This window comes from Cavia porcellus, unplaced genomic scaffold (genome assembly GCF_034190915.1).
Source record: "Cavia porcellus strain 051 isolate PalLab524CR breed Dunkin Hartley unplaced genomic scaffold, mCavPor4.1 scaffold_3, whole genome shotgun sequence".
In the NCBI taxonomy this organism is placed as follows: domain Eukaryota; kingdom Metazoa; phylum Chordata; class Mammalia; order Rodentia; family Caviidae; genus Cavia; species Cavia porcellus.
In genome coordinates this window covers 24,447,652-24,471,537 of record NW_026947486.1, presented here as the reverse complement: position 1 = coordinate 24,471,537, position 23,886 = coordinate 24,447,652, and the positions used below count along the sequence as shown (strand labels likewise).

The 23,886-nt window shown below is 42.3% G+C and overlaps 1 protein-coding gene across 6 annotated transcripts; it reads right to left on the bottom strand.

Moving 5' to 3' along the window:
* Positions 1 to 189: 189 nt before the first annotated feature.
* On the bottom strand, positions 190 to 22,193 carry Gpr173 (G protein-coupled receptor 173). Of its 6 annotated transcripts, none has more exons than XM_063245890.1 (3): positions 21,223 to 22,193; positions 7,949 to 10,353; positions 190 to 7,457 (listed from the first exon to the last, which is right to left on the bottom strand). In XM_063245890.1, exon 3 carries the CDS (start codon positions 3,097 to 3,099, stop codon positions 1,978 to 1,980), a length of 1,122 nt encoding a protein of 373 aa, XP_063101960.1. In that variant the 5' UTR covers positions 3,100 to 7,457; positions 7,949 to 10,353; positions 21,223 to 22,193; the 3' UTR covers positions 190 to 1,977. The 6 variants fall into 6 exon arrangements, with proteins under 6 accessions (XP_063101960.1, XP_063101963.1, XP_063101961.1 ...); XM_063245893.1 differs by having other exon boundaries at positions 190 to 3,196; XM_063245891.1 differs by having other exon boundaries at positions 190 to 8,087; positions 10,260 to 10,353.
* Between the last annotated feature and the right edge of the window lie 1,693 nt (positions 22,194 to 23,886).

Below are 23,886 nucleotides of genomic sequence, written 5' to 3'. Positions count from 1 at the left end.
ATGTTTGCATGCTATACGTCTCCACACATAGGCATTGGCTTATAAGCACCAGCTGAGTTTTCCTTAAGGGCTCCTCGTCACACAGACACACGCTATCTCAATCAGTCATACTTTCCCACATGAGGTCACACAGACAGGACACACAGACAAGCATGCACACCTACACACACATATACATGCAGTCAGAAAAAGAATACATCCAATAGAGCATTGTTCATTTTAGTTTTCCCATTTACAAAATCCAGTGATGAATCCAGGCAGCTAGAAAAAAGAAATGGAGGAAAATCCTCCAGAGTGTACCCTATTTACCCCCACCCCTCTTGTTCCCACCCCATCCCCTTGGAAAGGCACCCCCATCACTATCACTGAGAGAACAGGTACCCCCACCCCAGTCTCTCAGCCACTCTGGCCCACCTTTCCAGCACCACTCCACAGCCAGGCTCCATAATTCTCTCCTGCACAGAGTGCCCTCCTCAGTCCCTTTGTTCAAGGCTTCCCCAGTTCGGGGACTGTCTTGGAGTTTGGAAAGATCTTAGGCAGGGGCTTCTAGAAGGACGGGAAAAAGAGATGTAGAAAAACATAGATAGGTCCCTATCCCCAGAAGAAATGAGAAGGGGACAGAGAGCCTGGGCAAATCCAGGCAAAGGAGTGCTAGCTGGCTCACCAATCCACAGAACTGGCCTTGAAGTAAGACCGCAGTGGATTCTGCCCCGGCAATGGAGGCTGGAGACCTTTCACCTGGAGAATCTGGCTTCAATCTGTCCCAGTTGGTAAATTGGGAGGGAGCAAGGATGTTTGGGATTGAGGACCCAGAAGTCCATGGGCTACTGAGAAAGGGCTTCAGGCCCTGAGTTTTGAGGGGGACAAAAAGGGGTCAGATAAAAATAGACTCAAGTCCATTGTGCCTTGGAGTTTGTACCATGATCAGTTATCAAGGCCCAAAAAGAATTTTCATCTTCAGAAGATTAGTGTAAACCCAGGAGACAATTTTGGGGTTAAATTCAGCTCTGACCCCAGGCTATGAGATTCAGCTGCTCCAGAAAGTTCAGGTTCCTCTTTATACTTCCTTTCAAGGTATCTCCTGCCTGAAGGACCCCCACATCAGCTCTAGTTGGGTGGAGTAGATTTCCATCCTCAAGAAGGAGGGATAGGGGCTGGGGGTTAAGGAGGCAGTGTAAGAAAATGCAGCCAAGCTTGGTCTCTTTAGCTTGAGCAGTTCAGCTCACATCTTGCTCTTCACCTATCCTGGGCCCATACTGGGGGACCTTCTCCCTGTCCTTCATGCTTCTCAAACAGATCCTCAAGAAACACTTGGAAGGTCTAGGCATGGTGGGGAGGGAGAAATGATTGGGCCTTGGATCAGGCTTTGCCCAAAACAACATTGCACACAACACAGCAATTAATCTTGCTCCCTGTGGACCTAGTCCCCTCTCTTGTCCCTGTTGTCAGAAGCCTTGAATTAATTTATCCCTACACACTCAGGTCTTGCTAAAGGACTTGGGAAGGAAAGGTGCCTGGGAGCAAAAGGAGCAATAAGAGCTCTGGCAATCTATTTTACATGACAATCTTCTCTCTTCTAGACAATCAGAGAAGGGGAGATATATAAAGCAAGACATCCTGTCTCCTCAGCTGTTGGTAGAAAAACCTGAATTTTGAATTTTGTTTTCTTTTTCTGCATTGTCATTTGAGAGAAGGGGAAGGAAAGAGGGAGAGCAAGTGAGAATATGAGAATGTAGAAATGGAGAAGGAGGCTGCAGAGACAGGCCCCACAAACTAGAAATGCCTCTTTCCCAGTTTTCCATCCAGCCCCCCACCCTAAGGAGGTGTTGGCAAAGGTTCCTAGATTATTGTTGGTTTGAAGACTGAGGCTGGAACTCAGAAAAGAAGGCCCCTGTATGGGGCCCCACCCTTTGCTTGCTGTTGGCCCCATCACGGTGCCCAGGACCATTTCCCTGCATGTCTGCCTACCCATCTGCTTCACATGACACAATAGGGTTCTCTGGAAGCTGGGGCATCTCCTGTGCCCCAGCAAGGGGTATGAGTCCTCAGGCACTTCTTGAGGTCCTTGTTGATTAGGAAGCAGACGATTGGGTTGACAGCAGCCTGGGCGAAGCTCATCCAAACAGCAGTGGCCAGGTAGCGGTGAGGCACGGCACAGGCTTTCACAAACACTCGCCAGTAACAGGCCACGATGTAGGGTGACCAGAGGAGCAGAAAGAGCAGTGTGATTGCGTAGAACATGCGGCCCAGCTGCTTTTCACCTTTGACCTCATCCATGCCCAGCAGCCTCCGGCTGGCCATGTGCCCATTCTGCCGGATACCCAGCAGGGTTGGTGGCATGGGCCCGCGGCCAAAGCCAGCGATCCAGTTGGCAGCAGCCTGGCCAGTGGCCCCAGGACCATGGAATGTCCAGTTCTGGCTGATGGCTGGCACCATCTGCACTGGCTTCATCTTGCGGTGACGGTACTCAAAGAGGAGCAGCTTGCCATAGACAGCATGTGTGGCTGCCATGAGCACAGCCAACATAAGCATGAAGCCCAGAGTGTCATTGGCCTTGAAGTATCGATGCTCAAAGATGCACTGGTCCTCCTCTCGGATAAACTTGTAGGTCCCCACATCAAAGACAGGTGGGAAGGCCATGGCCACAGACAAGGTCCAGGCCATGCAGATAACAGCTGCGCATGTCCAGAGTGTCATGCGCTTGGTGTAGAAGCGGTGGTGTGCGATGGCCATGTAGCGGGTGACGCTGATGCAGAACAGCATGAAGGCTGCATGGAAGCAAAAGAGCACGGCCATAAAGGCCACAATCTTACAGCTGAGTGCACTGAATGTCCATGAGGAGCCGTGGCGCACAGAAGCCAGCACAAAGGGGAAGCAGACGGCAGAGCGTATGCCATCAGCTAGGCACAGGTCCAGCAAAAAGTAGTAAGGAGCTTTGTGGAGGGCACGCTCTTTGAGCACTAGCAGGGACAAGATGGCATTGCCCCCCAGGCTCACACACATGATCAGTCCCAACAGCACCAGCTTCACATAAGCTGATGCTGACGGTGGGGACAATGCGCCGCTCACCTCCTCTGGCTCTCCGGTGGTGTTGGCCATACTGAGGGGCAAGGGCTACTCAAAACCCTACAGGGTGAGCAAGTCTGGTACTCGATGGGTCCTGAGGGACTCCATCAGTTGTCCTGCTGGGCTGTACCTGCAAATGTGGACAAGGGGGAAAACACAGACACAGAAAGACAGAGAGATGAGGGCAGGAGAGAGAGACAGAGAGAAAAATAAACACAGACACGCAGAGACAGAGTGGGAAAGACAGAAAAATGGTAAGAAAGATGTAAATGGACAGAAAATGACACAAATGGACAAGACGAGAAAGAGCAATAAGAGAGTGGAGAGAGAGAGAGAATGAATTGAGAGATAATGAGAAACAGATGGAAAGGTGAGGAAGAAATAGAAAGGGTAGGGTTAGTGTGTCTATGAGCCCCTCCCCCTCATGACTCCACAGCTGGGGTCAGATCCTGAGCCTGGTCCACTCTTTGTCCTACTCCCTCCCTGCTGGGTGGGAATGCTTTATCTCTCTGGATATCTTTGGTTACTTATCTCCACTGGTGAGTTATGTGGGATGGGGATGTTAGTACAGCTTTTCTCCTCCTTTGCAAATCCCAAGACATTTTAGATCACAACTCAGTATACATATGAATACATTCTCTCTCTCTCTTTCTCTCTCTCTCTCACTGTCTGTCTCTTTCTCTGTGTCTCTCTGCCTGTCTCTCTGTCTCTCTCTGTCATACACACACACACACACACACACACACACACACACACACACCCCTCAACCAAAAGTTTCACAAAACGGCCCTGATCCTATGTGTAATGTAACAAAATTCTGGCATCACTCTGTGAATCTAGTTTTTATTCATGATCAGGAATGTACTACCAATTTCTCAAGGAACAGTGAAAAACAATGTTACTGGAATGGCATAAGCAAAAGGGAGAGGTGAGATCAGAGGTGTCCAGGGCCAGATTGTGTAGGGCTGTGGGCCATGATGAAAACATTGGTTTTAATTTTGGTGAAGCAGGCAGTATGGGTGAATATAAAGATGTGCATGCTTGTGTTGTTCATTCATTCATTGAAAAAGATATTTACTGAGTATCCAATGTATATAAGGTATTGTTCTAGGCAATGAGAATCCAGCTGTGAGCCAGATAGATAAAGATCCTTGCCTTTGTGAGCCTGATATTATAGATAATACAAAGAGATGTGGGTATGTCAGATGTAAGTTCTGAGAATAAACATAAAGGAGGGAAGGAGGATAGGAAGTTGTAGATGTGAGGAAGGTGTTGCAGTTTTCACTGCAGTGTACAGGGAGGGCTTCATGGAGGATTATTATCTGACCACAAACATGAGGAGGTAAAGGAGTAAGTTATGTAGCTATTTGGGGGAATAGAAGCCCAGGCACAGGGAACAGCTGGAGCATAACCCCTTAGGTGGGACTAAGCATGGCACATTTTGGGAAGAGCAAGAAGACCACAATGAGCAAACAGAATGAGCAAGGAGCAAGTGCTGAGAGGTGAGGCCAGAAAAACGGCAAGGACAGACATCAAAGGCCATGGCAAGATTTTGACTTGGGATGAGATAGGAGTCTTGTGAGAGTTCTGAGGAGAGGCAAGACATTACATAATTTATAACTGAACGAGATCCCACTTGCTACTGTGAAAACAAGTCATATGGAGCAAAGGTAGAAGTGGAGGGACTATCAGGAGGTTCTTGCAATAGTCCAGGTAAGAAGTCATAGCACCTCTCTGCCTCTTACCCTCATTTTCCCCCTAGATTGTCTCTCTTCTAACACACTGTATAATTTACTTTAAAAATTTGGATTCTTGCCTGCCTGTGTTATTAGAAAGAAAGCTCCATAAGGGCTAGGATTGTGGACACACTCACTTTCTTCTAAAAGAGCAGGACAGAGCAGATGGTAGGCTCTCAGTGAAAGTATCCCAAATTAATAGATTGAGGGACTAAATGCACTGGTAGGTGACAAGGGCTCCTTGGAGACATCCAGGCAGACCTTGTCGAAAGAGAGGCCTGGGGAGTGTGTCAGAGTGCAGTGAGAGCATTGCAGTACAGCTTAGGGGGAACAGAATGCTTGGTGTGTACAGGCTGGGAGTGTGGGACTGTGATAAGGTGATAAGGCAGGTCCCAGGAGTAAGACAGCCCCTACCTGGGCAGAAGCTGGAGATGTTTAGGATTATTGTGGAAGCTAGGGCTGGTCTGGACTTGAGCCTGAGTACATGTCTTTATGACCTTTTTGTTCCAGTTAAAGCGGTCTCCCTCAGTGCTGATTTGCAGCCCAATCTTTTTTTTTTTTTTGTTTAAATTCATTTTATTTCAAAGAGAAAAAAATAAAACAAAATTTCAAAATACATCAATCAGAGGTAGCAGCCCAATCTAACTTGGCCTGAACAGTCACCTGGAGCTGATGATACTGTGAAGTCTAACAGCTAGTAGCTTGTTCTTAAGATCCTAGGCAGGAGAGAAGTTCCTCAAAGCATGGTGGAATCTTCAGATCTTGGTGATATATGTATAAATGTGAATATACATGCTCACATCCATATACACACTCTTTAGCTTTGAGTAGAGGCTGGAGGAAAGGAATAGAAACAGAACGAATGTAAGACAAAGTCAGAGAGACACACAGAGAGTGACAAAAGGAAAGAAGTACATGATTGTGTGTGTATGTGAGAGAGAGAGAGAGAGAGAGAGAGAGAGAGAGAGAGAGAGAGAGAGGAAAAGACAGAAGCAGAAAGAGAAGAAAGAGAAACAGAGACACAAAGTGGAAGAAGAGAAAAAAATTCTTACACACAGAAACAGCACAGCAAAGAAGGGAAAGGATTAGAGACAGAGACAGAAAAAGAGACGAGGTTCTCCATTTCCAGATAGTAAAGAGGTGTTATAAATGCTTTAAAAGCACATTGGGTTTGAGAAGGCTGAGAACTGCTCGTATACACAAACACAGATTAGAAAGATCTAGGAGACTGGGGCGGGGATGAGAGTGAGAGGCAGAGAGAGGGAACTGGAGCGAGACAGAGACAGAAACAAAAATAGAGATAGGGAGACAGAGAGACACACACTAAGATGGAGAAGGTGAATAATGTGCAGCCCAGACTCTCAGTAAAAACCAAAGCTAACAAAAACCCACAAACAACAAAACACTCCCCCACCCAATGATAGCATCAAATGAACAGAGCCCTGATGTTGCTGGGAAAACTAGAGAGACTGTATGCATCTGTGTTCCTCAGCACAGACTAGCAGCCACAGGCAGGGCCCAGATCAGGCTAAGAATGGGTATACTCGGACAGAACACACCTGATAGTGCCCATACCCTTGTGCACAGACCTGCACACTCCCAGAGTCCCACCGATAGCCTACTGCTGTGGAGACCAATGACCAATTAGCTCACACACTGGGAGCATGGATCTGTGCACACACACACACACACACACACACACACACACACACACACACACAGGGAGGCAGAGTTAGGTCTAGTACTCTGCCTCTTCACACAGGTACACAAAGTATTCGGTTGATGTACCAGTGCTTGTCTTCAATAAAAGCATTGTTGCCCCCTAGAAAGATATTTTGGAATTTTATAGGAACATTTCTTTTCTTTTCTTTTTTTCTTTTTTTGGTACTGGGAATCGCTCATGGCTTTGCATTTGCCAAGCAGGCACTTACGCGGCTGAGCTAAACCCCCGGCCCAATAGGAGCACTTTTTATTGTCACAAGGTTAGGGTGTAGGGTGTCCTAACATGTAAGTTTCCAGGGTGAGATGCTGATCACCCAGTGACATGTGGAGTAGTCTCACACCACTAATACATGTCCCACACTCCCTAAGACTTTTAAGTTATAATTAACTGAATCCAGAATCTAACTCTATTTCACAGTTAAAAATCAGTTTTTCTCAATTATTCAGGAATGTGGCTATCATATATGTCAAAAGGAGACTTACTGTGCTTTTCAGTGCACTTTCCATGGAGTTATTCACTGTTTTGTAAACTCTTATCCTGAAGCCTCTGCTTGTCATTTCCCTGCACTTCCTATGTCTGATTTCCCCCTTCTGCTGAATCTGTATTTATTATAAGGCCTTACAAACCTCTAATTACTTTCTTAAATCTTCTGGAGAGTGTCACACTCATTGACATATTTAAATATTATTTTCTTATATGTCACTTCTTTTTTATTTCTGATTTATATCATAGTTAATACAACATGGGCACTATGTGTAATACTATATGAAGTTGATCTTTCTTTCTCTTTTTTCTTCTTCTTTCTTTCTTTCTTCTTGAGACAGGGTCTCACTACGTAGTTCAGGCTGGCCTTGAAGTCTCAGTGATCCTCCTGCCTCAGCCTCCCAAGTTCTGGGATTACAGGTGTGCACAACCAATCCAGCTTGTATTTTCTTTTAAAATTATATGTGCAGAGAAATTAATAACTCCATTTTCAGGTAATAAATATGGCATTATAAACACGTTTTAAAAGCACATTGGGTTTGAGAAGGCTGAAAATTATTCATAATACACAAACCCTCAGACTCTCACACACATGTAATGGCCCACAAAACCCCACATTTATAATTCCCCTAACACACATACATACACACACAGATGAGCTCTTAAACACTCATATGATACACATGAGCAAATTTATATACACTGTCACTTATACATAGACACATATGTACCCATAATCCAATATGTCTGATTCAAATAATCTCTGTTCACTGTTTCTATTCTTGTTTCTCTTCAACACATACACATGCCACACACAATCACTTACTTTATCAATATGCAAGTACAATCACACACAAAGATACACGTTGCCCGGTATACCAACCCTCAACTTGTGCACATATAGCAATTTTCTCACACACATGCACATACATACACTTACTGATATACACATTCTGCAACAGGTGTACTTTCTGGGGTAGATCTGCTCACTTGCACAGATCAGCTAATTTCTGCAGGCTATGTCCAACTTGTGGGCAATTGCCATAGCAAGTGATGGAGTAAAGAAGAATTCCAGATGGCTGTGGAAAAATAGAGGTTATGAATTTTTATCACTTCCTACTTTACTTCCTACTGAAACATTCCAGATGGTTTGATTATTACTTTGCTACTTGTTTATCATCAATGAGTTTTGGGCCTATACCTACATGTACAGTGTTTTTCTTTTAATTTGATCTTGTTATTGTTTTATCACAACTTTTTCTACAGAGATAGAAAGTTTAGGGGCTAGAATGTAGTTCAGATGGTAGAGCACTTGCCTGACATGTAAAGGTCCTCACTTTGGTTCTCTTAACTACTACCAAAAAGTCCCCCAAAAAACCAAGAAGAGGAGAAGGGGAAAGGTTATGATTATTGCTATTACAGACTACAGGTTGTATAGCTTGAGTATCCTTTATCCAAAATGTTTGGGACCCCAAGTGCTTCAGATTTGGGATTTTCTTAAATTTTTGGAATATTTGTATATATAACACAAGATATCCTGGCGATGGGACCCATGTCTAAACATGAAATTCCTTTGTTTTGTATACATCTTAGACACATAACTCAAAGGTAATCTTATATATTTAGTGCATCTGTGTTTCAACTACAACCTGTCACAAGGGGTCAAACGGAGAATTTTGCACTTGGTTGTCATACATATGCTCAAAAATTTTCAGGTTTTGGAGAATCTGAGATTTCAGATTTTTGGATTAGGAATGCCCAATTTGTATTGTATAGTATTCGGTGTTTTAAACAAAAATATTTTGTTAATTTTCTTGATTATTGCATCTTTATAAAAATAACCTTTTATTATACAGCACATGTAGCCAACCTTTTGGCTTGCCTGGTATATACTGAGTGAAAAGGGATTGTCTTAGGCCACATAAAAATATAATATAGTTAATGTATATGAGTAACAAAATTTTCTTTTTATATTTTAACTCACTAAATTATGTTATTAAATAACAAAGAATCTAAGTTTAACAATGAACTAGAAAACTCATATGCCAGCTTAATAATAATTAACACCTGTCATCATAGGTACATGCATGTGTAGGTAGGTTGAAATACTATCTTTGGTAACTCCTGTGTTTTACACTCTAAGCCACCCAAGGGCAAGTGGTGTGCAATGGAATCATAAAATATAACACAAAAAATCACATGATAATATTAAAATTTACAGTTTTGTGGAGCTATATTATTAGCTGTCTCAGGAAGCATACAGCCAGCTTATGGACTGTGAGTTGAACATGCTTGAAATAGAGTATTTCAGAAATAAGAAAATAAGAGTATTGTAGTGAACTTCAGTGTCCCAAAGCCCAGATTCACTGATTATCAACTCAGAACCAGTATGGTTTTGCCTATAACCCTGCCTATCTCTTTCATTCCCCAGTATCCTAAAGCATATCTAATTATATCATTTCATTTATAAGTTCTTTCAGTTCTTAAAAGCATCTGTTTCTTAAAAATAAGACTCCTTTAAAAACATATCGTTTCTATTATTTCTTGATTTGCTGATTTACTTTCTATTAGCATCTGCTCTTCAAATTAGCCAAATCTGACTCTTAGTGGTATTTCATAATTAACCTTTTGTTTTTAGGTAAAAATGTTTGTCAGTAAATGAAGACTGACAAAAGTTTAATTGAACTGATTCATAAAAGGCAAATTTAGGCTTTCATGCTTTTGTTTCTGAGTGTTGCCATCTTAAGAATGCAGAGAAAAATCACTTTTGATAAATCACCAAGTTCTCCTGTTCTATTCAATAGAAAGATTCCAGAGTTGGGGTGTAGATCGGTGGTGGACTGCTTGTTTAGAAAAGATTCCAGTTAGAGAGAGAGCGTGAGAGACAGAGACAGAGTCAAAGAGACAGAGAGGTGTTTTATGAGCTAATTAGCACATTTTTAGATAATGCTCAACCAGATAGTTACACAATTAATGAGGAAATCTATGATGTCCTTCTCCCAATAAAATCTCACAAATTAGTTTGCAGAAAAATTGTCCATACTATGTTTAGGAGCAGTGAGATAAAGAAAATAGGAAAGGGGACACTCAATTACTTTTTTTTTTATCTTTGTTTTTCATTTTTATCCGTACCGGGGATCGAACTCACAACCACCTGCTTGCAAGGCAGGTGCTTACGCCGCTGAGCTAAATCCCCAGCCCCTGCTCAATTACTTCTGATGACAGATCAAAGGCCATGAGAAGACACTAACCTGGAAGACAGTTGAGTGCAAAGGGTTTTTGTTTAACACTGATACATCTGTGGATGCTTTCTGACTGCTTAGTTTACAGTTGTATTTAGAAACCCTGAAGAGAAATGCAAGAAATACCAACATAAACTAAGGTTAAAACATGTAAATTGACACACGAATATTTTGAAATATTATGGAATCTCTGCATAAGTCTATAGGCTGATACTGCTGTTGTGATGGTGAAAAGTGTGCTTTCATAACACAGCGATTCACCCACCTGTAAAAATTTACCTGTAAGTATAATTTTCACAGAAAATAATACTGAGTGAATTTAACTAAATCTAAGATACTCCCCACCTGTCTTGAAACTTTCTGTGACGAATTGGTATCAGTAAACCTTTTTCAGTTGTTTAAAGTGTGTGGGAATTTTGTAAACTTTTTTTTGTCTTTTTGAGACAGGGCCTTGCTATGAAGTTCAGGCTGGCTTTGAATTCACTTTGTAGCCCAAGCTGGTCTCCAATTCACAGCAATCCCCCTGCCTCAGCCTCCTGAGTGCTGGGATTACAGGCATGTACCATGTAACAATTTATGGGCTAAAAAAATGTAAGCGTTTCTTTTGGAATGATTCTAACTTTGCAGATTTAATTCTTACTGGCTTCAGCAAATGGTTTTTTGAACATATGAATAAAGTTATATTGATAAATTTGAAGACATTTGAAATATTGCATTTGGATTATGCAGTACTGACAAGGTTTATTGATTTGAAGGAAAATTTCAATTTAGGAGAAGTGAAGTCAAGTGTGGTTCTCTGTGTGATATTTACTTGGCATTACAATGTGAGTGCAAAAGAAGATTTATTAAACTGTGTCTGCTTAGGGGAAATCTCCATGATTATTTTGAGTTACTCAAAATGAAAATTTTCTGTTGTATTCAAAATGCATGAGTGTTATAAGAAATTTCAACATAGCATTTGATTGAAAAAAAAAGAAACGTGATAGATTTAAAGAAGAATCCTCCCTTTGAAGCACAAAACTGGAAGATTAAATTATTCCAATTCTGATTACTGGGGAGGAAGGTTTATCAGCAAAAATTGTATGTGTCACAATCCTATCCAATGACCTCCAAGCTTGTATTTTTGAGGTAAACTTTGCCGATTTGTAGAACCGTACAGCTGTGTTTCACACATTCAAGTTAATTGCAGAGGACTCAGGGCAAAATGTGTCTGAATAACCTGTGTGGATGGGTCTTACCTTCAACAACATGGCTTTCAAGTTCAGGAAGTGGCGGGCCATGATGGAAGTTTATATTGTGTCAGAACCACCAGTTGTTATTTACTTCATTTATTTTGTTTGGCTTTTCACTAAGAAGCAAAATAATACCTTGATGTAGAAGATCTGTGTTCAGTACTAATCGGCTTACCAAATCAAGATTAAAATGGTCACAAGTGAGTCAAATGACCATAAAATAAACCAAGGCACTCATGACCAAAAGCTCAGAAGAAGTGGTTATGGATGTTGACCATTACAAATTTGCATTAGTGAATAAAAATTGTGTTCCTAGAAGTGAGTTTAAGTGTGCCATAAAAAATTCCACTTGAAAATTGTACACACATTCAATATTTTAATAACTTGGAAAACTATGCTTTTTTGTTTTTTTTCTCCACAGTTACATAATATGGAAATATGTAACCAAGCCCTACTACGTTTAAATCATTTTCATTTTACTCTAGTGTGTCATAAAAAGATTTCACTTCCTCTGGATGCTGGATTATGAATGCCCTAATGCATTCACAGCTAGTCACATCACATAGAGACAGCACACACACACACACACACAGGTGCAAATGGGCAAGTACATATGTGAATATTCTAATTTTTATTTGCATCCAGACTTGCACCAGTTAATAAGCAGTACCAGGTGTGCATGCATGTGCACACACACACACATACCTCATCTACACAGACATTTAAGCATGGATCTAGCTACCAACAAATCATTCTCAGTCAAGCAACACACGCACACACATACACACACACATACATACACACACGTGTGTAACTGCCTTTTTATAGAAATAAAGTCCTAGGCAGAGATACATTCACAATTCAAAGGATACTTGTAGACACATTTACAGATAAAACAAACTTCATGGACCTGCACACTTTTCAGACACAATCCTGCAAGTACAGACATAAGACTTTACATTCAGACATAGGTCAAGTCCAGCTCACATTCTACAGATTCATTCACTACTCTGCTGCATACTGCTCTTATACTAAGAAATTAAATCTCATTATTTCATACAAATCTGCTCTAATACAGAGGAACAGCACAGATACAGTCATTAATATAGGCACATTGCTAGGGCTCACAGCTACATGCAGAGAAGCAAGCAGGCATGGATAACAATGCAGACTCATGCATAAATCAATAGCCACCAATTCTTATAAAGACATAAATCTTCAGATACACACAAAAGTTTACAGCTACATATATACTCACACAATACCTTAAAACACACCTATATATATATACAAATATACAAACCCTTTACACATAGAAACACACACTTACATACCCTTACTATCATATAGAAACCTGAATACCAACCTTCTGACATTTACAGACACAACAGAGATTCACATGCACACATTCACATACTAACAATTACAAACATGTTTCCATGGCCAGATAAAAACACAGTGGCATGTACATACACATACACACACACAGATAGAAGCATGCTTACATATGCAGACACACTAGCAATTCAGGGAACACTTACACTCACAGACACTACACTACTGTAGATACAGGTGTGTGCATTCACATGCAGAGTAGTGAGTACTGGGAAATATGTACACAAAGCCCAACTCCTTCCACCCACCCAATACACACTGCCTTTCTCGCCCACCTGAGGTTTTATATGCACACTGGGACACATAGAAATATAAACCTGCTTTAACATATAAACAAAACCTTAGGTACATGTAGGAAAAGCACATTTTCTCACACATACATAAGGACTGAGGTAATGGGGCAGATATGTACCAGGAAATCCCATTTATACCTGCAGATAGACACATGGTGTTACACCCTGGGGAAGGTAATTATAATAATTATGAAGAATCATTATTGCTAGGTAGTGTTCTAATCACTTATTCTATATTAACTCATCTGATCCTCACCCTAGGAGATCCATAGGAATTTTTACCTTCACATTAAGGTAAAACATTGTGGTTTTGCTGAATTTAGGTGACATGCCCAATGCCACCTAGCATAAATGTCAGAACTAGGATTCAAATCCAAGGGCTGTCTACAGAGACCTTACAGATCCAACTCACCACATGTAGAAATACATAGCACAAACACGTACACACATGAGCCAGCTCCTGTTTACTCAGGTATTTAGGTACAGTGCTCATCCCCACATCTAGTCACATGTATGCACAAACATGGAGATAGTCACATTACAGACATTTTAGTTGAGATATATATGCCCAAGGAAATATACATACATTCATATACATGCCCACAATCACAAATGCTACCCAGACATATAGATACTACTGACCACACAACGCATCCAGATAAATACACACACACATATAGATACCCCCACATTTTCAGATACATTCACCGTTAAGAATACAGCCAAACATACACACTATCCACCCAGATTCTCTCAGATCCTACACTTACCTATATATTTTCTTACACCTACACCACTTGGACACACCCTTTTTCTCTGACATACAATGTCCAAAAAGAAAAACACACATCTTACCTAGATATACCTACACTCTCACATACCCCAACCAGATACAGTGTTGATTCAGTTCACAAACTTAATTTATTCCACAATTTTGGAAAAGATGGCTATATTTGTGTCTGTGTTGGAAAGATGGCCATGGTGGAGTTTTTCACCTAGCATGAAGTTTGCAAACAAAAACAAAAAAATTTTTTTGGTCTTTTTCCTTTTTATCGGTACTGGGGATCGAACTCACGACTGCCTGCTTGCAAGGCAGGCGCTTATGCCACTGAGCTAAATCCCCAGCCCCCCAAAACAAAATTTTGCCAAATGCTTTTGTTTGTGAATCAAATTGTTCTCAAACAAAAGCATTTGTGAATTGAGGAACACCAGTATACACACACTCTCCTTACATACACCATTCAGGTACAGCCACTTTCATACATATACTTGATGTCAATACACGCACACTCTCACACACATCCCAGCTAACTACTCCTACCCTCATGTACGTGTGCCTGAAATAGACTTACACTCACGGGCATTCTAACTACATATAGCCTCACTTATACAAATTTTCAACTCAATATACCCTTACTGCCACATACAATACTCAAGTGCATTCAAATTTATGCCCCTAACTCAAAGCCCTCATATCTGTTCTAGATGTGCCTACTGAGTATCAAGACACATCCAAAACAGCACAAACACACACCTACCAAGGCACTACATATACATACACACACCCTATCCAGATATTCACACTCTCAAATTCCCAACCCAAATACACGTGTGTGGGCACACACACATACATATCACTTGGATATCCACCTACACATCATTCAGGGAACCCACACTCATGCAAATTTTATTCATACACACTTCACATTTTCTTATGTTCTCTGTTTCTGTCACTGTCTCTCACGCTGATACACACACATCAAACATAGACCCACTCAGATGCATCTACTCTCTCCTATATATCTGACTCTTCAGATTCATCCCATATAGACCATAGAGATCCACTCAAATCCACACACAACATTTACATAAATCTATATTCACATGCACTTCCCACCCAGATACATCTAACGGTCATGTATCCAATCTGTGTGCAACACCATACACACCCTACTCCCCATATATACACATGCTGTCATCCTGTCTACATCACTTCTCATCCAGATGTGCCTCAAACTCTCACACACTCCATCTAGTTATACACATATTCATATGCACCCACATTCACACCCTGTACATACATATTAACACTCTTCATACAGATATATAACCAAAGCTCTTAAGACACAACCATGATACTACTCACATGATACTTATTACATACTTTGCTACCCAAATATATTCATGCTGTCATCTGCCCACCATCCAAACACACCCAAGTTCCAACCCATACCACGTCACATATTTCTATATACTCACAGCCCAAGTATATCCATACAATTTCACATACTATCTAGACACATCCATATTGTATACATATATATCATGTCAATACAAATACACATACTTTCTCCCAACCCAGTTATACTCAAACTCTCCTACTGCATCTAGATACACATACACACATCTCCCATCAGACACATCCACATTCACACTGTTACCATACTCAGAAACACCTATCTTTTCTCTTGAACACACATATACACACACACACACTAGGATCATTCTTCTTAATCACCATCATCCAGATCTGTCTACACTTCAAACACAAAATGCACAAACACTCTTTCATATACATCCTCCACATCTCACCTATATTCATACTCTCATATACATCCTTCACATCTCACCCAAATGCATCTCTACACACCATCCATAGACAACCCAATTACACGTGCACTCCATTTTAACATAGGTATGCCCAAATTCTCTTTCCTACACACATCTAGAATCACCCAGTCACACACTGCTATTGCTTAGAGCACTGTACTCTAACACAGGTGGATACACACTATCAGGATATTCCCACACTTGAATGCACATATACACTCATACTCCCTTATATATATATTCTACACAAAACACCCACAATCTCTTTTTTAAATTTATAGCTTATTTATTTATTTGGTCTGTTTGAGACAGGGTTTCGCTATATAGTTCAAGCTGGACTTGAACTCACTTTGTAGCCCAGGTTGGCCTCAAACCCAAAATGATACTCCTGCCTTAGCCTCGCAAGTGTTGGATTACAGGCATGCACCACCACACTTGGCTCCTACAGTCTCTCTTACACATACAATATGTATACAGACACACTATCAAACACATAATATGCTATCTAGCCTCCCACTCTTTTGCACCATTTAAGCACATTCATATCACATCCCTTCAAATATATATATAATAATCTATATATCTATATATCTTCATATATATTTTTGCTCAGTCAATGCAAACTGATTTATACCACACTTTACCCAAACAGATTTACATATACCCGTATTTGCCCCTCCCTTTTCAATAAAACCAAATATCTCAATGCATATCCTACCCAGAAACACCCATGGTCTCTTACAGACACACAATTCATAGCCTCACTTAATCTCTTCCCTAGATCTCTCTCTCTCTACCTCTTTCCTAAGATCTATATGTCTTCATTTATTTGTACACATTCACATCTATATTGGGTGGCATAGTTTGGATGCTTTCCATGAAAACTATTTACCAACCCTAGGCACTATACAATGTCATTCTTCCACAGGCCTTTAATGGTGGGGATAAGGGAAGAGAGATCCTTGGATTTCAAGGAATCCTTTTTTAAAGAAGTGATGGGCCCCCTTCCCCTAGTAGGATATCAGCTATGATTGACCCCTACTTTTTGGGTGTGAATGACAACAGAAATTACCCTGGGAGCAACCACAAAAGCCTAGCACATGGCCAAGGCCATAAAGGCCCCAGAAGTGCAGTCATGACTGTTTAGGTGTCATAGCTTGCCAATATTGCCAATACATGTAAGATGTCTACATATTGTTGCAAAATGATGCAGTCTATCAGAATATCACTGACGCTCAGACATGCATATAAATACATGCTAGGTGCATACAGAGTCACAAAAACTCATAAGAACCCCCTCAGTAATAAGACTCATATGCACAGGACCAAAGCTGATTTTTTATTACACACCATCATACAGGCACATGCATAAATACCTTCACTTCACACATAAGAATGCTCATAGCAATGAACGTGTACATCCACTATACTCGATCACACCACACATGTAACATCCATTTACTCTTAAACACAGACATACATTCACATGGCATAATGCTCATGGATGACACACAGTCACTCACAAATGCAGGTGTACACACATACTTTCACATGTCCACAGACAGGCAGAATCATACCTATGGAGCTGATGGAGTAACATAGACACAAAGAGGCAAGCTTCCTTCTGCATACACATCCTAAGACATAGTCATACAAGTGTATTTACACACATATCTGTGTAAGTGTATTCATGAGCAGCCACATATGCACATGTTTGTAAGTGAGATGATGTATACATATACAGACATTCTAACACATAGACTTGTATGCAAAGCTGAACAAGTACATCTATGAATGTTTTCACATGACATAAATGAATACATTAATTCATTCTCATATGTGCATAATTAGATATGAAAATAAAAATATACTTACAAAACACACACTATCATAACCAGATATGTACACCATGTACATTCACACACCCATAATGAGAAACCACCCAAATGAAATAAAAATCACTTATACATATTCCACAGATATATTTGGACACAAAGATGTGTTTACACACATGGGTATACACTCATATACTCTTGTACACACATGCTTATCTGCATAAGCATGCACACGCATCACAGACATGCAAAAAACCATCTTATATAGATATATCCATACAATGAAACACTCATCAGCTGAGAGTGATATATGACATAGAATAAAAATAAATACAAACATACAAGTGCAAATAATTAGAACTATACAAACACGTATATTCACATACCTGTACACTCAGGTATACACACAGGCACACTCACACAAACAATTAAATAGGCATATGCATATGTGTTTATATGGTCATAGACAGATACTCACATGTATCAGTATATATAACCACATATGCATGCACATTCATTCTCAGGCACACTTAAACATGTATTCACACACACATTCAGAATTCCAAGAAAAACACATGAGACACATGTACCTAAGTATTATGAAATGTAGTTACTCATGAATACCGTAATTAGTTATACACTCACCCATAATTGTATATACACAGTTAAACATATAAACACATGTACCCACTTATCTATGCACACAGGCTTATGAGTGTGTATATGCATGTATAATATATGGTAGTACATACTCTTACAGCCATATTCATACATAGTTATATGTGGATACATAAGAATACTCACAAAATATATTTTTTACTCATACAACCTCCTCTACCCACACAATTCGTCCTCTTTATACTAGTGTGTCATCTATACGCTCATGTCCCAACCTGGATATAGATACATAACATTGTCCACAGTGTGCACTTAAAACATGCACACACAGACATATACATAATTTGAAATCCTAGAGAATCCACACAGACATTCACACACAGGATAACTCACACCCACATCACATACCATATAAGCATATTCATATACACACACCGTCTCCTACATAAAAGAACATGCACTTATATATCTTTAAATTCACAAACCATTTAAATGTATACACATCCAAAAGCACATGCAAGCATACATGAATGAACACAATCAGATAGAAACAGGCAATCCCTTAGCTGGACAAGAATACCCAGGCGCTCTGTAACCTGCACATATATAAACAGGCATATACACTCAAAGGCAAATTGATACCACACATTTTATGCAACCAGACATTCAACAGGCCTATAGTCTCAAAAAAACACACTTACACTTGGATCAGAATCAAACATGACCATTTGCTCACCCAGACAGACATGCAAAGTCATACCTACCCCTCTGTACACACACCGGCCTAGCCAGACACCACTCTCCCGTGCCATCACATGGCCTGCTCACACACATAGATTCACACCCACAATCCCCAAAACAGACATGCACACAGAGACATGTACACACAGCCACACATTTTCAATCACACATATACACCCACACTTGGGCACAGGTGCCCCAGATGTCCCAGACCATAGGCTGTGTCCTTTGCCTTCCACACCAAATGCCTCTTCAAAAAAATCTGTGCTTCAAGGCCCTAACCTTTCCTACTCTCACAGAGAGTTTTCTGGGGCTCAGTCTTTCCCCTCCTGCTGCTTTTCCTCTGGTTCCTGACTCCTCACTCAGTGTTCCATCACATCTCCATACCCAGAAACCAGCTGGCAGGCCCCACCCTTACTCCACTTCAGGTTCTATGTAAGCAACTCCATGGGCTTCATTCCCCATAGATCTGGCTGCTGCGTGGGCCACACCCCAGTTCTACCTGAAGCCCTGTGATCTCAAAAGCTCCATTCAGCCTTGTCTTCAAGCCCTACTAACCACTGACTGCAGGCAAATTCTTGCCAAGTCTCCCCTTAACAGAGAGACACATACATTATCAGGGCCAGGAATGCAGCAGGCTACAATTCAGGCCTCTGCTGGCTCCCAGGGGCTCAATCATCTGTGTGTGTGTGTGTGTGTGTGTGTGTGTGTGTGTACAGAGACAAGTACAGGGAAAGAAGCCTGGAATGAGGTAGAAATGGGAGACTGCCTAAAACTACCTCTTATCATAGTCTGCAAATAAGAAATAACAATACAGAGCTGCTTCTGCCTTCCCTCACTTCCTCCATTTGCCCACCTGCTGCCTTCCTCAAATCTCTGTTGAAACCCTGGAGAGAACTTCCCCCAAATGATCAACAGCAATATTAATCACAAACAATTAACAACAACATTGACCATGAGCTTTACTGACATTCTTTCAGTGCACCTCTATGCACATCCCTCATTGACATGTACTAACTCATTTAATCCTTACACATACACATGCAGGAAGAGTTACCAGTCTCTTTGACAGATGAAAAAACTGAGTTTCAATAAATGGTATGCCTCCACTAAAGCTGCAGAGCTAGAAGTTGGAGGGATTTGTCCCTGTAGAATCCTTGTTCTCCATGTTTCAGGTTTTTCTGCCATTCTAGATATAGGGAACATTTAGCTACCAGGCACAAGGCCATAAGATCTGGAGGTCCCAGACACAACAGGGGTATCTGAGACAGAGGCAGTCATATGATGGAAGCTCAGTCCCATACTGTGGGACAAGCAAGTTGTGCCTTGCCCCTCTCAGACCCAGGTTGTCATGTGATTTGATGATCCTTGCCCACTCAGCCATTAGGCAGCTTAGGGCCTGAAATGTTCTCCACCCGAAGTTCATCTTCCTTTAACCCTACAGTGACTTCCTCCCCGAGCTGGGAAGCACAGCATATGTTCCATTGTGAGGGAGAAAAAGTCTGTGCTACCTGTGGGGAGAAAGAGGAGAAGGAAGGAAGGAAAAGAAGAAAGGAGTAGGGGGTGGTCTGAACTAGGAGCAGCTTCCCTGTCATATCTACCCATTTGCTCGCTATTCAGGTGTACACACACACACACACACACACACACACACACTCAGAGCAAACAGGTCAAGGAACCTTGGAAGAGGGAGGGAGGGAGGGAAAGAGAGAGACAGAGACAGACACAGAGAGAGGCAGAGAGAGATAGAGCCAGCCAGCCAGCCAGCGAGCGAGCGAGAGAGAGAGAGAGAGAGAGAGAGAGAGAGAGAGAGAGAGAGAAGCTGCAGGCATTGTAAGGGGAACACCACAGCTGGGCTCCCAGGAATCCCTCCACAGCTAGCACACAGGAAATATTAACACAGCCTTGTGCCCAAACATGACCATAATGGTAAAAATAGATCCTGTACAGTAAAACAGGTGGTGGTTTCCTTTCTCATGGGACATTTGGGATTGGAGAAGATGAGCGAAGTGAAGGAGTCTCCAGGCTTAAGTGTTCAAGTAACTCCTGCTCCTATGATGGAGGAGAGAGAGAGAGAGAGAGAGAGAGAGAGAGAGAGAGAGAGAGAGAGAGAGAGAAGAGAGCATGGTAGACAGACAGAGAGAGAGAGAAGAGAGCATGGTAGTGATGGAGACTCTGAAATACGTGTAGAGAGACAGAAGAGAAACCCCAGCTACCCATCCTTGGTGGAGGGATGCTGACTGCTTACCTGGGATTGCTCAGCTGGGCTGTCTTGGAATCCAGAAAAGAGGCTCAAACTGTCTCACCCAGGATATACCATAGCCTAGGCCACATAATGGGACCCTTAATAATCTGACCACCAGTAACACTTCTGTTTCTGTTGCTGTGGATACAGCTGGTATGGTCTAAATTGCAGGCATCAGGGGAAGCAGGCAGTGGAGGGGTACACTGGGCAGGGCTGGGGGTATTGGGGAATACCAGCCTGGCAGCACACAGTTTTGGGGTGCCCAACTAGCTGGAAGGTGGGGGTCCCAGCAGGTGCTTTCCCCACTACACACTCCTACCCACATCTTTATAACACAGCCAAGGTGGGAGGGGGCCAGGGCTGGCCCCTGCACCCTTCTGCCAGCCTACTCACCACCCTCCCCTTCTTATCTGCCTGCTAGCCGCCTTCTTTTGTCCTCAGAAGACAAGGTCCCCTTGGGGCCTCTGCCAAGCCTCTAGCAAATGCTCAGGGTCCAGGGCTCCTCCTTGGGAGCACTCGAGCACTGCTTGGGAAAGCTCCAGGTTAAGGAGGTTTCTCATCTAGCCCCAGTGCGCCCCGCCCCCTGCCCCCCGGCTCCCCAGGCCTGGTGGGGATGGGAAGAGGTATGGATCCACAGCCAGAAGCAGCAGCAGAGGTATTGGGGAGGGGATGGATGCCAGAAAGAGGAGGTGGGGTGGAGAGAGAGAGGTTGGCTTGATAGATGGTCCTGGGTTTTAGATCCGGGTTGAGGAGGGTGGCTCAGAGCATTCGAGGGGGGTCCTGATGCAAGAGGAGGGCACCAGGAGCCTGCCGGAAGGATCTCCCCAGCGTGGATATCACTCTGGCTCACACGAATCCAGGTGCTAAGATTCTGGAGACACCCAGCCTAGACAGGGCATCAGTGGGGAGTCCTGGGTCCTAAGCAGGATCCCATCTGGCCTGTCTGTCCCCCCTCTCCTTTTGCAAGGTCCCTGCCTCAGGGGCGGGCTGAGGAGGGAGGGAGGAAAAGAGGAGGAGGGAGTGGAGAGAGAGGCAGAGAGAGAGAGAGAGAGAGAGAGAGAGAGAGAGAGAGGCTGACCATGCAGGGGGACTCCTAACCAGCTGCAGCCTGATCCTTCCTGGGGCGGGGCAGAGAGAGAAGCTAGAGAGGACCCGGAGCCTCTGACTGACTGGCTGACTGGGGTGGAGATGCTGGCATGTTGGCTGTGCTGCCAGGACAATAGCTGGCTGGGTAAATCATTCTCAGACCTTTTTGACACGCTGGAGAATGGCACATGGGGAAGTGGGGAGAGGTGACCGGGGCTACTGAGAGAGCAACTCACATAGGCTGCAGGTGCAGAAGATGTGTGGCACAGCAGGTGTTCTGGAGTCTGAGTCAGGACAGAGATGCAGTGAATGTTTCTCAGAGGCTTTGGAACAGGAGGAATCTGAGAGGTAGGATAGGTTAAATTTTTTTGGAATGGGGTTCTATGGGCAGGGCCTGGAGCTGGGCAGTAGGAAGCAGTGGGGAGGAGCAAATGTGCCTTGCTCTGAACAACCCATATCAGGATCTCTCCTGTGCTACCCTTACCTTCTCTGGGCCAGTGGAAAGGCATAAACCTATATTCAGAGCCATGTTTTCCAGACAGTACAATGGGATAATTAACATAGGATTGGTAGAGATATGAAGACAAGGAAAAAAATACTGTTTCCAAGTCATATTATGCCAGACATAGTGGCATATGCCTGTTGAGACAGAAAGACTGCTGTGAGTTTTTGAGACCTGCCTGGGATAAACAGTGAGTTCAAGGCCAGCCTAAAGCACACAGAGGAACCCTGTCTCAAGACATGCACCCCCTGGCCCAAAACCCCCCAAACCAAAACTAAACAAACAAAACCCTTGCTGGGTATGGGGGCACACACCTGTAATCCCAGCACTCAGGAGGCTGAAGCATGTGGGCTGCTATCAGTTTGAGGGCAGCCTAGGATTAATAGTGAGTTTGAGGCCAGCTTGGGCTACATAGTAAATTCAAGGACAGTCCAAACTACATAGAGAGAGCCTGTCTGAAACAAGGCAAAACAAAACAACAATAAAACCTAAATGGAATTAAATTAGGATCAAATGACCCACAGCGGTACTTCTAATTTATAGCAATGAAGAATTCCAATTCTAGAAAATTTATTTTCTTTATTTTCTCATATATTGGTTCATTCATTTATTAAACACAGTTTTATGTAGATCCAATGTTTGGCACTGATAATACAGATGAATTGGACTTGCTCCCTGCTCTCAGAAAACCCTGCTCTGCCATCAAACTGCAGGATTGGTACACATGTACCTGTGTCTGGATCCTGGCGAGGGCCTGTGTAGTATTTCTGCAGGGTCGGTTTTCAGAAATACTCATCTGGTAAATCTGTGATGGGACTGTAAAGTTTGTATTTTGGCAAGACCTTCAGTGGTTATTTTTATGTTGATTAAAGTTTGGGTGCGAGGCTTCAGAAAGGGAGAAAAACCCAGGACCAAAGATAAATTCACAATGGAATTTAGAAAATACTTTAGATTGATAATAAAAAATATTACATCTAAAATCCTGTGCGATGCTGTGTTATAGAGAAATTTACAGCTTTAAATTCATATATTATAAAAAAGAAAGGCTGGAAATCTATCAAAAATTCAGAAACTAAGAG